General features: G+C 44.3%; 1 protein-coding gene across 1 annotated transcript in view; it reads left to right on the top strand.

Annotated features, from left to right (window-relative positions):
- Window positions 1–17,500, top strand: part of csmd3b (CUB and Sushi multiple domains 3b) — a 592,566-nt gene that overhangs the window by 212,782 nt on the left and 362,284 nt on the right. The window contains exon 4 of the mRNA XM_080442703.1: window positions 7,199–7,396. Coding sequence (XP_080298829.1) covers window positions 7,199–7,396 — 198 coding nt within the window. The remainder of the gene's footprint in view (window positions 1–7,198; window positions 7,397–17,500) is intronic.

Genomic DNA, 17,500 nt, shown 5'->3' with positions numbered 1-17,500 from the left:
CTTGTTTGTACACCTCTCTCTCTCTCTCTCTCTCTCTCTCTGTGTGTTCTCTCAGTCCATCTCTATATCTCTCTTCTTTAACCCCCCCTCTCTCTCTCTCTCTCTCTCTCTCTCTCTCTGTCTGACTAGTTTCATAGTTCTATCCATCACACGGGGATAATAAGACCGGAGTTTTAGGAGACTCTCTCGCTCTTCTTCCTCTCTGTGTGTCACTATAGTTTCATAGTTGTATCAATCACGCTGAAACAATAAGACCAGACTTAGTCCCTCCTCTCCCATCTCCTTGCTGGTTTATGGCCAGTAATACACTCCCTCCCTGTGTGTGTGTGTGTGTGTGTGTGTGTGTGTGTGTGTGTGTGTGTGTGTGTGTGTGTGTGTGTGTGTGTGTGTGTGTGTGTGTGTGTGTGTGTGTGTGTGTGTGTGTGTGTGTGTGTGTGTGTGTGTGTGTGTGTGTGTGTGTGCATGCATATTAAAATATAAGTATGTTAGAGTGACTTGCTTCAATACTCGCAGGGCTATGAATGAGTCTAGTGGGAATAATGGGGTTAACCATTAAGCTGTATACAATCCCTCTTTATATCCAGAGCTGGGAAGGCAATGTGCTTGCAGTCATAATAAAAAAACAAAAGAAACATTGGTGTTTTATTTTTTATTTGTTTCATGAGCTGTTTTGAACAGTGCACAGTAGAAACCTCAGCGTTAATTTAACTCTGAGAGTGTAGAAGTTGTTGGAAACTTGGAAAAGTTCGGTAGAGGATCAGAGCTACAAAGTGAGGTGTCACTTGCTTAGACTGACAAATGCATAATGGTGACCAGTGGTGTAAGTACATTTACTCAAGTACTGTACTTAAGTACAATTTTGAGGTATTATTACTTTACTGGAGTATTCCCAATTTTCTGTACTTTTACTTCTACTCCACTACATCTCAAAGGCAAATGTTGTACTTTGACTCCACTACAATTATTTGAAAACTTTAGTTACTAGTTACTTTGTAGATTTTGATTATTATTACAAAACATAATTAACCACTTCAGCCCCATATACATTTCGGCCATTTGAGAATAGCCGATCTACAAGCTCACAATGTGAGCTTGTAGATCTGCTATTAAAGGGACTACACCATGAATTTTAACTTTTCCTTATTTTGTGTGTGTTTTTGGTCTCCCCTACCTCTCTTCTATCCCAGAAAATAGCCCAGTTTGAACACTCAGGCTTTCACAGCATATCTGGGGTTTTCTGTAAATTGGTCTCAAAACAAACCAAACTGATTTGCACCCGAAAGTGACGTCACTAGCGGTACAATCCCTTTTTTTCAGTTCCAGTTCCAGTTTCAGTTTCAGTTTTTTTTCTTCTTTTTTTCTTTTTCTTTTTCCACACAGAACCGGAAGATAACATGCATACAAACTGGCTCAATAGCGCCCCGTGCCAAACAGGACAATGTGGTAGTGCAGGTGAAAGTGCTTTATAAGCCAGAGAGAAGTTAGTTGGAATGAGTATATCTGAGGCTTGATTTAGGCTCAAACCTTTTGAAAAATGTTTGAGGGACATAAACAATATGATATTAAATATTAAATATTTTTTTTAAATTCATGGTGTAGATCCTTTAAAAAATATTTGTATACATTTGAAAACTTGTGAAGCGGGACATTCTGAATAATGAGTGCTTTCTGTCACGGTCCGCTCCTCGGGCCGTGGACTTTGACTTTATTATTTAGACCTTCAATGCCCTTTTATGGTGTTGGACTCTTTAGGGCTGTTCGTTAGGCCTGTTAGGCCACTATTCTGTGGTATTGTTCCAATTGTATTCTGTTTCTCTGTTATTGCCTTTTGCCTTGGTTTTCTGTACACTTATTTTGTAGTTTTGTTTCCTGTCTGCCTTGTTTACTGTTTCCTGTCTTGTCTCACCTCCCTGTAATTATTGTAACCCTAGTCACCTGTGCTCGTTGCCTGTGAGCCTATCCTGTGTTGATTTGTCTCTTGAGTTCACTTGCGTCCAGTTAATCCCCTGTCTATTTAAACCCTGTGTTGGCATGATGTTCTTGTTGGTCCGTAGACCATTGTCAAGTGAGTTCTGTGTTTGGCAGCTAGCCATTTTGAACTTGCAAACTTACCGTTCTTTCTTTAACCTGCCTGTTTGGCTTAATAAATACTTATCCTGCATTCCTACTCGTCTGCATGTGGGTCCTTCCGGTCACTCAATCCTGACAGCTTTCTACTTTTGGTACTTTAAGTACATTTTGATACCAATACTTTTGTACTTTTACTCAAGTAAATGTTGATTTCCGGACTTTTTCTTGTAACAGAGTATTTCTACATTGCAGTTTTGATACTTTTACTTCAGTAAAAAAATTAAGTACTTTTTCCACCACTGATGGTGGCTATGCAACACCAACATCTTTAACATGTGAGCTCTGATATAGAATTCATCACCTAGTCTTCTGCCATATTCCTTCATCAGTCAGAAACATCAAGACGTTAATACAGTAGCTCTTCTCTCTATTGTTTTAGAACAAAAAAAGAAATTTGAATCTAACCTAAAGCTGACACAATAGGGTTTTGACTCTTTTGTTCTCTCCAACTGATATAGATGAAAAATCTCCCTTCTGTGTGTGAGAGAGGCAGGCTTGGGGAAGGGTTCCATTGTTCTTCCTACAGAACGTTGGTTATATGAATCATATCATGAAAGAAATACATTTCATATCACTCACCCAAACATTAGGTTCATAATTTGTACTTCTACTTTCACTGCACTGACACACAATACAGTACTAACAGTGTCTCCTACATAAAACCTAACTTTTACTAGGATCATTTTAACTCATTTTAGTGATACCTTTCTCAATTTCTCAATTTCCCCAAATAAAGACACATTGGTGTCTTTATTGGGGGCACATTTTCTAAACATTTCATATACTTTATTCTTATACATTGAAAGGTAGTCCAAGTTAGATTTTTGGTTTAAACAAACAAAAAGTGAAGATAGCAGATCTACAAGCTAACAACGCATGGCAATACAATGTGTTCTGAGCTTGTAGATCGGATAGATTCTTCATACCATGAAGGATTTTGGGCTTAATCATTTCGACTTGACATGACAAGTGAAGGACTGACTTGATATGTACACATTATTTTTATATTTACAGAACCATTTCAGATCTGAGGGTGAATTATAGATGGAATCTGAAAGATTATGAATTAGCCTTTTGTTAGGCTGGCCCAATTAGCAGCTGGAAACTTAACACATTAAGACCTGGAACGCATCTGTGTCAATTTAGATTTCTTTGGCTATTCAAAAATAGCAGATATACAAGCTCATAGCTTGAACGTAACTACGCTGGTGGGGAAGGAGCCTGAGCTGGTGCGGGAGGCAGAGCGCTACCGGTTAGACCTGGTGGGGCTTGCCTCCACACATAGCAAGGACTCTGGAACCAAACTCCTGGACAAGGGGTGGACCTTGTTTTATTCTGGAGTTGCTCAGGGTGTGAGGTCTCAGGCGGGTGTGGGGATACTCACAAGCCCCCGGTTGAGTGCCATCACGTTGGGGTTCACCCCGGTGGACAAGAGAGTCGCCTCCCTCCGCCTAAGGGTTGATGGGGGGAAAACTCTGACTGTTGTCTGTGCGTACGCGCCAAACAAGAGTTCAGAGTATTCGGCCTTTTTGGATACCCTGCATGGGGTCCTGCATGGGGCTCCGGTGGGGGATTCCATAGTCTTGCTGGGGGACTTCAACGCACACGTGGGCAATGACGGGGATACTTGGACTGGCGTGATTGGGAGGAACGGTCTCCCTGATCTGAACCTGAGTGGTGGCTTGTTATTGGATTTCTGTGCTAGTCATGGACTGACAATAACAAACACCATGTTCAAACATAAGGATGCTCATAAGTGTACTTGGTACCAGAGTACCCTAGGCCAAAGATCAATGATCGATTTTGTAATCGTATCAGCTGATCTGAGGCCGCATGTTCTGGACACTCGGGTGAAGAGAGGGGCGGAACTGTCAACTGATCACCATCTGGTGGTGAGTTGGTTCAGATGGCGGGGGAAGCCTCTGGACAGACCTGGCAAACCCAAGCGTGTAGTGCGGGTGAACTGGGAACGTTTGGAGGAGACCTCTGTTCGGAAGGAATTTAACTCCCACCTCCGGCGGGACTTCTCTGGCATCCCTGTGGAGGTTGGGGGCATTGAACAGGAATGGGCAATGTTCAAAGCCTCTATTGCTAAAGCTGCGGCTGTGAGCTGTGGTCAGAAGGTCTTAGGTGCCTCAAGGGGCGGTAACCCTCGAACACCCTGGTGGACAGCGGTGGTCAGGGAAGCCGTCCGACTGAAGAAGGAGGCCTATCGGGGTATGATATCCCAGGGGACTCCAGAGGCAGTTGCAAGGTACCGACAGGCCCGAAGGGCGGCAGCCACAGCTGTGACGGAGGCTAAGCAGCGGGTGTGGGAGGAGTTCGGGGAATCCATGGAGAAGGACTTTCGGGCGGCACCAAAGTTGTTCTGGACGACCATACGGCACCTCAGGAGGGGAAAGCGGGGAACCATCCAAGCTGTATACAGCAAGGATGGGGCTCTGCTGACTTCAAGTGAGGAAGTCGTAGGGAGGTGGAAGGAACACTTTGAGGAACTCCTAAACCCAATGACATCAGACCCACCCTCCCTGACAGGAGCAGAGCCTGAGGATGATGGGGGATCGGCGTCAATCTCCCGGAAGGAAGTCACTGAGGTAGTTAAACAACTCCACAGTGGCAAAGCTCCGGGGGTTGATGAGATTCGTCCAGAAATGCTGAAGGCTCTGGGTGTTGAGGGGCTGTCTTGGTTGATACGTCTTTGCAACATCGCGTGGAAGTCTGGGACAGTACCGAGGGAGTGGCAGACTGGGGTGGTGGTCCCACTTTTCAAAAAGGGGGACCAGAGGTTGTGTGCCAATTACAGAGGTATCACATTACTCAGCCTCCCTGGGAAAGTTTATGCCAAGGTACTGGAAAGGAGGGTCCGGCCGATAGTCGAACCTCAGATTCAAGAGGAGCAATGTGGTTTCCGTCCTGGTCGTGGAACAACTGACCAACTCTTTACTCTGGCAGGGATCCTGGAGAGGGCCTGGGAGTATGCATATCCGGTCTACATGTGTTTTGTGGATTTGGAGAAGGCATATGACCGGGTCCCCCGGGAGTTTCTGTGGGAGGTGCTGCGGGAATATGGGGTGAGGGGGACCTTGTTGAGGGCCATCCAATCTCTGTACGCCCAAAGCGAGAGCTGTGTCCGTGTGCTCGGCAGTAAGTCGGATTATTTTCCAGTGGGGGTTGGTCTCAGACAGGGCTGCGCCTTGTCACCTATCCTGTTTGTGATTTTCATGGACAGGATCTCGAGGCGAAGTCGTGGCGGAGAGGGTATACGGTTCGGTGAGTTAAGGGTTGCGTCACTGCTTTTTGCGGATGATGTGGTCCTGATGGCACCATCGGTCCGGGACCTTCAGCTCTCACTGGATCGGTTCGCAGTCGAGTGTGCGTCGGCTGGGATGAAAATCAGCATCTCCAAATCTGAGGCCATGGTTCTCAGCAGGAAACCGGTGGATTGTGCAGTCCGGGTAGGGAATGAGGCTTTGCCCCAGGTGAAGGAGTTTAAGTATCTCGGGGTCTTGTTCACGAGTGAGGGGAGGACGGAGCAGGAGATCAGCCGGAGAATCGGAGCAGCAGGAGCGGTATTGCAGTCGCTGTACCGCACTGTGGTGACGAAAAGAGAGCTGAGCCAGAAGGCAAAGCTCTCGGTCTTCCGAGCAATCTTCGTTCCTACTCTCACCTATGGTCATGAAGTGTGGGTCATGACCGAAAGAATAAGGTCGCGGGTACAAGCGGCCGAAATGAGTTTTCTCAGACGGGTGGCTGGCATCTCCCTTAGAGATAGGGTGAGAAGTTCGGTCACCCGGGAGAGACTCGGAGTAGAGTCGCTGCTCCTTCGCTTGGAAAGGAGCCAGCTTAGGTGGTTCGGGCATCTAGTACGGATGCCTCCCGAGCGTCTCCCTAGGGAGGTCCTCGCTGCACGTCCCACTGGGAGGAGACCCCGGGGCAGACCAAGGACCAGATGGGCGGATTACATCTCCACACTGGCCTGGGAACGCCTCGGGATCCCCCAGGAGGAAGTTGCTAATGTTGCTCAGGAGAGGAAGGTCTGGAGCTCTCTGCTGGAACTGTTGCCCCCGCGACCCGACTCCGGATAAGCGGTTGAAGATGGATGGATGGATGGAAGCTCATAGCGCGATGAGCTTGTAGATCTGCAATTTTTTTTTTATCGTGAAAATGAATTTTTCATATTTTTTTCCGAAAAACTGTTAGAAGCGGCTTCAGGTCTTAATGGGTTAATACAGAGGCATGGTACTGTGCAACCAAAAGCTGTGTTTATTCACCAACACAAACACCTGATTCGAATGCTATCAATGCATTGAATGGGAGATTATCACGTTGTATCAGAGCTTTGAATGGGCGAAGTAGGCGACCTACTACCTACCCGCGATTTATCAGACCATTCATTTGGGTGTTATCAAGACATACTGACCTACCAACTGACATGACTTAATAGTTCAGTTTAGGTTTCGCTTTTGGTTTCGGACCATGACGGAGGCGCGCAGTCACAGGCGAACTGTCACCCCGTGAAGGACCACCGAGGGAGCTAAGGCGACCGAGTTGCCGTCCTGAACGGTGTGACGTTCGCCTGTGCCTACTCAGCGCCGTTCGAGTTATGTACCGATAGGCACAGAATCGTAAATATTGTTGTGGGGACTGCTCCGCCTCCAAGTAGGTCAGTAGCTCCTAAATGAATGGTCTGATAAATCGCGGGTAGGTAGTAGGTCGCCTACTTCGCCCATTCAAAGCTCTGATACAACGTGATAATCTCCCATTCAATGCATTGATAGCATTCGAAGCCGGTGACACAAAAGGGAAAAGGGACAAAACATGGCAAACCCTTGGCATGGTGGTGACAGTCTATTGTCAGCTGGCAGCTGTCTAATGAGGGACTAACAGGGACTGTCTGTTTTGCATCTTGTTCCACCAATACCAAAAACTAAAATTCTAAATACCATGCTACCACATTTAACACTGAATCCTTGAATTTCTCCCATCTCTCTCTCTCTCTCTCTCTCTCTCTCTCTCTCTCTCTCTCTCTCTCTCTCTCTCTCTCTCCCTCCCTCTCGACTCTCCGCAGAACTCCACAGCACATCCTGTGGCAACCCGGGCGTTCCACCCAAGGCGGTACTCACCGGGGCCGGCCGCTTCGCCGTGGGCGACAGCGTGCACTACAGCTGCGTTCCGGGCTACGTGCTGGACGGCCACGCCACGCTCACCTGCGTCACCAACGCCGGGAACACGGCCGTGTGGGACTTCCCCGCTCCCATCTGTAGAGGTACGGACCGGACCGTCTGTCTGTACATGTTGTGTGTGTACTGTGTACTGTATATGAAGAGATTCATTCTCAAATGAGATCCTACGAAAGAGAGAGGGAGAGACCAGCTTACATAAAATAATGTGATGGTGGTCTACTTTGTAAAGCGGCAGAATAGTCATAATTCCTCTGTTGAGATAATATTAACACATAGTCAAACTATGGATGGATTTTTCAACAATTAATTTAAACCAGAGTCAGTCATGTCCAGTTAGACCCAGACTGGACATATAGCATTTCAGAATGAAACTCTTTGTGTGTGTGTGTGTGTGTGTGTGTGTGTGTGTGTGTGTGTGTGTGTGTGTGTGTGTGTGTGTGTGTGTGTGTGTGTGTGTGTGTGTGTGTGTGTGTGTGTGTGTGTGTGTGAGACAGACTGACAGAGCCCCTGCCTTTTATGCATATGTGTGAGAAAGCGAAGCAGACAAGTAAAGCTTGTGTGTTTGTGTGTGTGCGCGCAGTATTTCGTACAGGTTTCTATACTGATAAATGTGGTGAGAGTGCTTTTATAGCGTTTTTCCTCACTGTACTGTATCTTGGGGTAGCTGGTGGTAGATGGCCTGTGTGTTTGTGGATGGTGGGATAGGTTTTCGTGTTTATTTGTCTATATAATGTATGCAGTGAATGTATAGATTTGGGGTGAAATGTCCTCATACTAGTTTAGGCGTTAGATGGTCTCACATGTAGTGGTTGGCTAAGGTTTACCTTGAGATACTGTAGTTCTATGTCTATGCTGTTTGTTGTTTGTAGATGGTGGAATAACCGTTTTTCTAGGATTCCGTAATAACAACCTATTATTATCTATTATTTCACGAATGTACACATGTATGTCTGTGTGTCCCGGGTATAACTTAGGTGCCGTCCAAGTTAAAAGTAACGAGTTACCGCAAAAAGTAGTTGAGTTACAGTAACACATTAGTCCCAACACTGGCAACGGAACCGAAAGTACGAGAGCTCTGAAGGAAGCAAATGAAACCATACATCAAATAACAGGAGTATTGCACAATGGGTGGAGCGTCATATCCCGACTTGCATAGTGGAGTTCCTAGTAATACTAATAACAATAATAACGGTAATTTTCCTCATATTGAAGTATTGTGCAAATGAGCGAAATGAGCTTGTACTTTTACTTAATGGCTTAATGACTGACTGAAGGAGAGAGGAAACGGGGAAGGATGGAGGAAATGCCAACATGTCAGCATTGGATTAGCATTAGCAACGTCTCTGTCACTGTCAGGCAAGCTAAGAAGAGCTAAGCTGCTAATACACCTACACACACGCACGCATGCATGCATGCACACATGCATGCACGCACACACACATACACGTGTGTGTGTGTGTGTGTGTGTCAATGCTTACGAATAGCCAGAGGCGTTCATACCAGCCGTAATAGCTTTGCATCAATTATTCAGTCAGCCAATCAAATGGCTCGGAATGGATTGCTTTCAGCAATATAAGAGGGGAGAGAGAGAGAGAGAGAGAGAGAGAGAGAGAGAGAGAGAGAGAGAGAGAGAGAGAGAGAGAGAGAGAGAGAGAGAGAGAGAGAGAGAGAGAGAGAGAGAGAGAGAGAGAGAGAGAGAGAGAGAGACACTGTGTGTGTGTGTGTGTCTGTGTGTGTGTATATGTGAAAACACAAGCTCCTGTTCACCATAGCTGCCGACTCTGTGCCTAATCCTGTAAATATGGTATGAATAGAATAGAATTAGTGTACAGTACGCAGAATACCTTTATCCGTCATCTAAAGATGTGTGGCATCCTTCCATCAATAGCGGCTGGATAAACAGTTTGAAGGACGACCAATTTTGTTTTCGCTTGAACGACACAGCTACGTGTTTTTCCCGCAGAGCGGTGACTAACGATACATCCGGAAACCCTGAGTTATCTGTCACACAGTGGATGCACGTACAAAGGAGACCAGAATCACACTGATAACTGACCCCACGTCAGTGACTCATAGCCGGTGGAACACGGTCACCTACGGAAGCCCAGCGTTTTCCTGTTACTGTTAGTCCCAGATACACCCACCTGCTGAAGGCATGGTGACGTGATGGATGGTGTCATACAATAGGGCCGAGGTCAAGTAATGGGACCAAGCGAGGGCTCTGTCGACGCCATCGGCGCCGCACGAGAAAATAATTTGTGATGACGAACGAGCCGCGGTGGACAATAACAAAGTACATTTGCTACTGTACTTAACCCATTCAAGCCGGGAATGCATCTCTGTCATTTTAGATTTCTTTGGCTATTCAAAAATAGCAGATATACGAGCTTGTAGATCTGCTATTTTTTGGGGAAATCGTGGATTTTTTTTGCCGCGCTTAGCGCGCTATGAGCTTGTATATCTGCTATTCTTGAATAGCCAAAGAAATCTTAAAATGACACAGATGCGTTCCCGGTCTTAAAGGGTTAAGTAGGCTACTGTACATGTTTTGAGTGCCTGTACTTGACTTTCACTCCTCTACATTTCAAAGACAAATATTGTACTTTTTACTCCACTTCATTCCTAGAAAGGGAGAAAGTACAGCCCTATTTCAAATATAGTCAAGTCAAGTTCACAATGCATCACATTACGATGCGTTGTGAAAATGTGATGTGTAGATCTGCTATTTTCACTGTTATTGATATTCTTCAGAAACATTCTGAATAATTTTATTTATTGGGGGGAAAATGTCAAACTTTCATACAGCATTGCGTTGATATTAAAAAGAAAATGCACTATGTAATTTGTACTTCTGAATATTTGAGTATTTTTAAAAGCATGTACTTTGTAATACTTTTTAAAAGCAAGTGCTCCAGTACTTTATCTGAAGTACTAATTTGACAGAGCAACATTCACTTAGTAGTTGAGTAATATTTGACCAGTATATCTACGTATACTTTGACTCAAGCACTGGGGTTTAGTGCTTTGTCCAGCACTGACGATGAACCAGGGGTGTGATTTCAGTTGAATTGTGTTGACTTCAGCCATACTGTGTGTGATGAGTTACTCACACAACAGTTCCTCAAGGGTGTTGGATATTAAAGGGAGCTTGGAAGTACAGTATAAAGTGTCAGAAGTAAAGTGTCAGAGCTGGTTTTATTTTATTTTTTATTTTTGCTATTGTTTGGTACAGTATAGCCTCTTTGGAAGAGTATCAGGGACAGTCAGCAGTGAGGTGAGCTATTTTCAATGGAAAAGTCAGCTAGGTTCAATACCACTGCCGAGCTGAAGGGATTTTGTGGTGAAACGTGAATTTGTGTGTGTGTGTATGTGTGTGTGCGCGCGCATGTGTGTGTGTGTGTGTGTGCTTGTGTAACGGTGCTTTTACTGTATGTGAATGCATCTGTGTGTGTTTTCCTATTAAGTTGATGCTGATTTGTAAAAAAAAATGTCCTTGAGCCTGCAAAACATCCATTCTTCCACGCTCACATGGATGCACGCACACACGCAAACGCACACAAATAAACCTGATGCACTGTAACCTCACATATACAGACTATGAGATGGATATTCATGGTGTGTGTGCGTGTGCATGTGCGTGTGCGTGCGTGCATGTGTACACTTTTTTCACGAATGCACTGTGAAAGCCTGTTTGTAGGACAGTCAACACAAATGTATTTCTTCACAGTCTCTTCAAGTCTCAATGACAGACAGACAGAGAGACAGACTGACTGAGGAGTGGGAGAGCTGTAAGGGGTGGGGGGGGCACTGAATGATTCAGAGGTCATAGACCTAGACATAGGCCCTGGAATGCGACAGAGATACCATGCTAAATTACTCTGCAACGGTGAGGCTTGCCGATGGCAAGAACCACTTTTTTTTCTTCAATGTGTGCCAGTCCCTCCACTTTCTTGAGTCCAAAGTGTTGGCAATTTGCATGCATTGAAAAGATGCGGTGTAATATGTTTCTGCTTTTCATCAGTAAAAACAACTTGCAAAGAGGTATGTTTACAAGCAACATCATTCCCTATAACTCAATGGCCGTGTGTATTCTAAGCCCATTACCAGGAAGGACTGTTTAGTTCCCATAACCTAGAGGGATGGGTGCATAGTAATTGGCTACTTGGTTGTTAAACCACTGCTTAAGTAATGATTGAGAATTAGTAGTATAATTGCATATGTTTTTGCTACTTCTAGGGGACAAATCTTGGGGGAAAATAGTAACACAAAAAAGCAAAAGGAGTAGAGAGAGAGAGAGAGTAGAGAATGGTGGCGATAGCGAAGATGAAAACACAGGAAGGAGGGCTGATTGTTGTTATTGAAGTGAAAAAGTAATAATGTACTGTGACAACAAAAAATTACAGCTGAGAATCGGAAATTAAAATGGGAGTGTGTTAATGAGTTTGGGGCTGTGTGTGTGTGTGTGTGTGTGTGTGTGTGTGTGTGTGTGTGTGTGTGTGTGTGTGTGTGTGTGAGTGTGTGAGACAGACCTCACACAAGGGGCGGGGGGATTAGTTGGAGTGGCTGTTTTGCTATCTCCCCGTAAGACTGCACAGAGACTCAGGCGCACGTTTGTTAATATAACTCTGAACATGGTACAAATGATTTGCACTGAGTTACAAGTGGATAAATTAACCCTGAGGATTTTTTACTGTGTAGGTGCATAAACAAGCACAGGTGGCGAAGCCACCAAAAAGTCCTGGCCCTGCCAGTTATCTGTGTGTTTGCAGTGCTCACAGATAGCATCACGCGCCCCTGATACGGTGGCTGGCACTAGAAGCTGACACACAACTAAATCCCAGCCAAGTGTTTTGTTCTCCTCCTTTTGATAACAGTGCTGTCTGTGTGCAGGCCTCCGGGCCTGTGGTGGTGTAGGCTGGCAAATATGAGCACCAACTGGTAAATGAAGGGAGGGGGGGGGTAGTATCCAACGTTTCTAGTGAGAGAGTGTTTTTTTTGTCGTTGTTGCTGCTGTGTTTTTTTGTGGCTTTGTCACAAACCTCCTCGAAGATGCGATCAAACAGTGGTGAAAATGTGCGTTTTTCACCGCAGACCACCCCCCCGAGCGTCCCATCAGCAACAACAACATCTGGCATGTTTTCACTGGGATTAATAAACTCCTCACATTCAACTTTTACAGACTTGCCAGATCTGACGCGTGCACGCATTCACGCACACACACACACACTCACGCACACGCACACGCACTCACGCACACGCACCTTGAGATAAAAACGGTGTCCCGTTTAGCTAGAAGGGAGACTAACAGACTGACTAGCATGGAGAAAAAAATGCTCTCTTAATTACAGCTGTTCATTGTAGCCTGACAAAGGAAAGGTAAGACAGAAGGAGAGAAGGAAAGAAAGACAGAAAAAAAGAAAGCGAAAGAAAGAAAGAGAAATAGAGAAAAAGAATAAAAGCTAATTAGAAATGTCTGGTTTAGAATCTCGCTAACAGTGGTTGCCATAGTCACCATATCGTCTAATTGGCGGTTTTCATTTGAAAGGAGATCCTTTTTTTCTTTCTTTTTTTCCCGCTTTCTTTTCCCTCGACAATTTCCTCCCAGTTTAGGATAGTCATTATGCCAATTCAATGAACTACAACCTGGTCCCTGTCACTGGCAACCCACACGTGTTGGTCTAAGGGGAGGGTGTAGACAGCCACGTCTCGAGTCGGATGTCACTAATGGCCTCACGCAGAGGAACAAGGTTCAAGCTTCAAGGCTTCTTTATTGTTCCATTTGTCTACGGGTGGGTATATAAGAGTAAATTATTTTGTTCTGGTGCATCAGACATTTTGTCAGCAGCAATAATAATAATACTAATACGCTTATCTGTGTTTTTTCTGGCTCCGTTCATAAGCGTGATTGCTCGGGAGAAGAAGCTATTTAGCAGCATACTGCCCTTGGTTCTGTGGCCACTTGGTAGAATCTGAAACAGGCCGTGCCGTGGGTTGGAATGGGACGGCTACGATCTTTGATAAGTCTGCTCGAGCACTGCTGACACAACGTTGGTCTTATATGGCTTGGATTTAGGGAAGCTCACATCCACTGATGCGCTTGGTAGTCGGCACAACCTTTGCTTTTTCTGTGAAGTTCAGTACAGTTCTCATACCAGGCAGTGATGCAGCCAGGCAGTGATGCAGCCAGTCAGGACGCTCTCGGTGGTACCTCTGTAGAAGGTCCATAGGACCTTGGGGCCAGTGGTGGAAAGTAACTAAGTAGGTATTTGTACTTTGCTTGAGTATTTCCAATTTCACTTCACTGCCTACTTTCTACTTCACTACATCTCAGAGGCAAACATTGTACTTTTACTCCACTACAATTGTTTGAAAACTTTAGTTACTAGTTAATTTGCAGACATACTGTACATTATTACATTATAAATGAACCACTTTAGTCCTATTTTATACTTCGGCTATTTGAAAATTGTTGTGAGTTTGTAGATCTGCTATTTTCAAACATTTCAGTACTTTTACTTTTGGTACTTAAAGTACATTGTGATACCTTCTTTTACTTGTAACAGAGTACTTCTACATTGCAGTATTGATACTTTTACTTAAGTAAAACATTTGAGTACTTTTTCCACCACTGCTTGGGGCCCCTACCGACTTCTTTAGTCCCCTGAGATAATTTTAAGTCGCTCACCCTCTCCACTGCGGCACCATCCATGTAGATGGGAGTGTGCTCCTTTGCCCGACTCGATCACCTTGTGTCATCAGCGAACTCGTCCGGTGCTCAGCAGCAGGCTCATACTGTGTGTGTGTGTGTGTGTGTGTGTGTGTGTGTGTGTGTGTGTGTGTGTGTGTGTGTGTGTGTGTGTGTGTGTGTGTGTGTGTGTGTGTGTGTGTGTGTGTGTGTGTGTGTGTGTGTGTGTGTGTGTGTGTGTGAGAGAGAGAGAGACTTTGGTATAGCAAATGAGTATGTCTACATTCCGTGTGTATTAACTGATTTTACATCCTCCAGATTTTGGCTGGTAAGTGCTCATTTCGGTGAGCTTTCTTAAAGCTTTCGTACGTGCTTTGGATCCAAACTGCCCCAAGTGTCTCTTTTGCGAAAGAAGGTTATGCTAATTTGAGTCTCAAACTGTGCTAAAATCCCTTCCTGACATTCGCACGGTAAGTCAGTGGCTGCCCACTTCACCTTCATACCACAACAATCCACCCCATGTGGAAGGACATGTAGTCAAAACGAACTGGCAGGTTGACATACACATAGTGATACTTTGCGGTGTTTCATTTTCTCAAATATTGAACTTGAATTACTGTGTAGTTCCCTGGTGTCTAAGCCGTGCATTTTGAAGCAGTTTTGAATGGACTAAAGTAAACAATCAATTGGGGCTAATTACATTGATACAGATTAGTTACAGGCATAAGTAGTGCAATTATCTAGTCATTACGATGTCAATATTGTCTTGTCTGGTACAGATGACCGCTCAAAAGCCTGCGTCACAGAAAAGATCGATATGGAATACACAATTTGACATCCCAAAAATATATTTTCTCCTCTTTTCTTTTATCACCCCATGGTGCCTTGAATTCATGGTGATCGTTTTTATTTTATTTTTTCTCACACTCCTCGGTTAATGAGGCATGCGAGAGAGTCCACATACTGAGAAAATGCTTGATGAATTGAAGTTAATAGGAGGCCAAGTTTAACAACTGGTGAAACTATATCAAAGAATCTGCTTATAAACTCTCACAGTATAATCCAAGTGTCATGTGCGCAATACTCCAAAGCATGTGTATTTCTGCTACTATTTAAAACATTTCTCACGCACAAACAGTCTCCCGCACGAACGAGGAGCGCACCTGGGCGTGCGTGTGAGTTTCAACACGAACCAACTTATTTTTTTTGGTATATATAGTTTTGCTGTTGTTGAAGTTGATCCCCTTATTAACTTCAATTCATCAAGTATTTTCTCAGTTCCTTCACCGTGGAGGCGTTTGGGAAAAAAACAAAACATCTTCTTGAATTCAAGGCATCACGGGCTGAGTAGCTGACAGAACAAAGGTCATTTTGGGGGTGATGCACTCCTCTAAAGGTAGGGCAACAGATAAGGTACAATTTAACTCATTCACTGCCAGAGTAAATTAATAAATAATCACCCACTGCCAGCGATTTTTCGTTTCCCTTACCTTTTCTACTAGTCACAGAATATTTATCTACAGTATGATCGATCCCCCAAAAATGTCATCACGACACCCCGTTTGCTTGTTGTAGGCCGTTGAATATAGCATGTCTCGTCAAAAATGCAGAATAAAACCAGGGAGATACAGGCGATTTTTTTCCAAATGCAATAACAAGGAGGAGGAAATCTTGTGATCACGTGATCTCCTGAATCTGTGTGTCTGAGGATGAAATGGTCACTCATGTGTTAGCAAACTGCGCCATCTAGTGGCAAAACACTGACAATACCAAAAACTCCAAAAACACGGTAATGGCGGTGTGGGCTTTGGAAAAAAACACGTCAAACACGGCAGAGTTAAGATACATACTATGACATAACTAGACAAAACTATCAGTTTCTTTATTATTATTTTGTATATAATTGACTTAAAATTAAGTTCTGGAAAGGTGTTTGTACAGAATGGATGAAGACTCGTGACATCACAAGTGGAGGTCATGCCACAAAGTACTGTATACATTAGGCAAAATAAATCCTTGCTTCAGACGCTTGACTGCAAGATGGCAATGTTGTGCTTCAACCCCCACTTCCCCCACCATCACGCATAATAACACCCACTAGTGGAATAAGCTACTGTAGCGCATCTATAATTCAACACAATCACATAGCCGCTAAGAGCTGTTGTGGGCCATTCATTTAAGCTGTAACAACATGCAAGAGCTCAGTCTTGAATGTCCGGAGAAATTCTGCTACACAGCCATATGGTATTATGATAACCACTGGACTCTGAAATTCATTTCTACTTATTTCACATCCTAATTTGATTCCTCCCGGCAGTGCCCGCGGCGCTTCCCCAAGGCCTGCAGTACCACACCAGCTCCATTTGGGAAGAGAAGGCTTAAGAGATTTCTTTTTTCCCCCTTATTTTTCCCTTCGGCACAGCAATATCTCCTCTCAGTAAGAACGATATGTTTCAACTACGGTTCAGCTTCCACTGCGGCACTTCTAATGAATGATGCGTAGCTTGCGAGCTGGTTCAGGCATAATTACACTTGAGAGGTTTACACGCACTACTACTACAGTATGTGGGTGTAAGTGACATATTCTTAGCCTCATAGCATAATTGCCTAAAGTAATATTTTGAAGGTTTTCAGGAAAGAAGAAATGAAAAATGGACTTGGGCAAATTAGGCAAAATAAAACGAACAAAAACTTTTTGACAACTTGGAAGTATCAAGTGGTCAGATGGGTGGGCCGTGTGCATTTTCAGAGCATGTTTGTAATTATCAATCAATTGGTTGTGTTCCGGCTTGGATCATTGGAACTAACACACCTATTTATCGGTATCGCAATTTTTGAAGGTTTTAAAGAAAACATACAATTGCAATTTGTTTTTTTAAAGAGGTGGTGCCATGGTTTTGCACCTTTTCTGTTTTTCATGTGTCTATGAGGTTGATAGAACTTCATTAAGCCCCCTGGTGGTGTTTTTATGGTGTTTTATGTCTTCTCTGACTATTTTGAGGCTGAAACCTTGAGGGTCAAACGTGCCAATAGAAAAACAGCGCTTTAATGACACAGTAAAATTATACCCTCCCCCTCATTATCATAACACAACAGGTGTGGGCATGAGGAGGAGGAGGGACTAGGACAGGTGGGTGGTGCTAGGTGGTGGAGGAGGTGCTAAGGTGAGAACCAGGTATACTTAATGAACTGGAGGAGTGTCCACATAAAAACATAATTTTAACAATTTCTGTACACTTTTTTGAAAAAAAGCTTCCTCCTAGTATAACCAATAATACCTGATGGTTATGTTTTAGGGGGGGGGTCACTGAAAATCACGGCACCCCGTCTTTAAATGTTAACGTTATAATATTACTAAAATCTTAGTGTTTCCCCAATTATGTGGGGACCACTTGCACTATCCTCACGGCCCACCTTTGGTCCCCAGCCCACAGGTTGAGAATCACTGCTATTCACTGTTGTTCCTCTTGCTGTCAGTGTCACTGAAGGCCGGTGTGGTGAG

The sequence above is a fragment of the Gymnoscopelus braueri genome, assembly GCF_963280865.1.
Source record: "Gymnoscopelus braueri genome assembly, chromosome: 11".
NCBI lineage: Eukaryota > Metazoa > Chordata > Actinopteri > Myctophiformes > Myctophidae > Gymnoscopelus > Gymnoscopelus braueri.
Note: the sequence above shows the minus strand (reverse complement) of the source record. Positions and strands in the feature narration are given on the sequence as shown.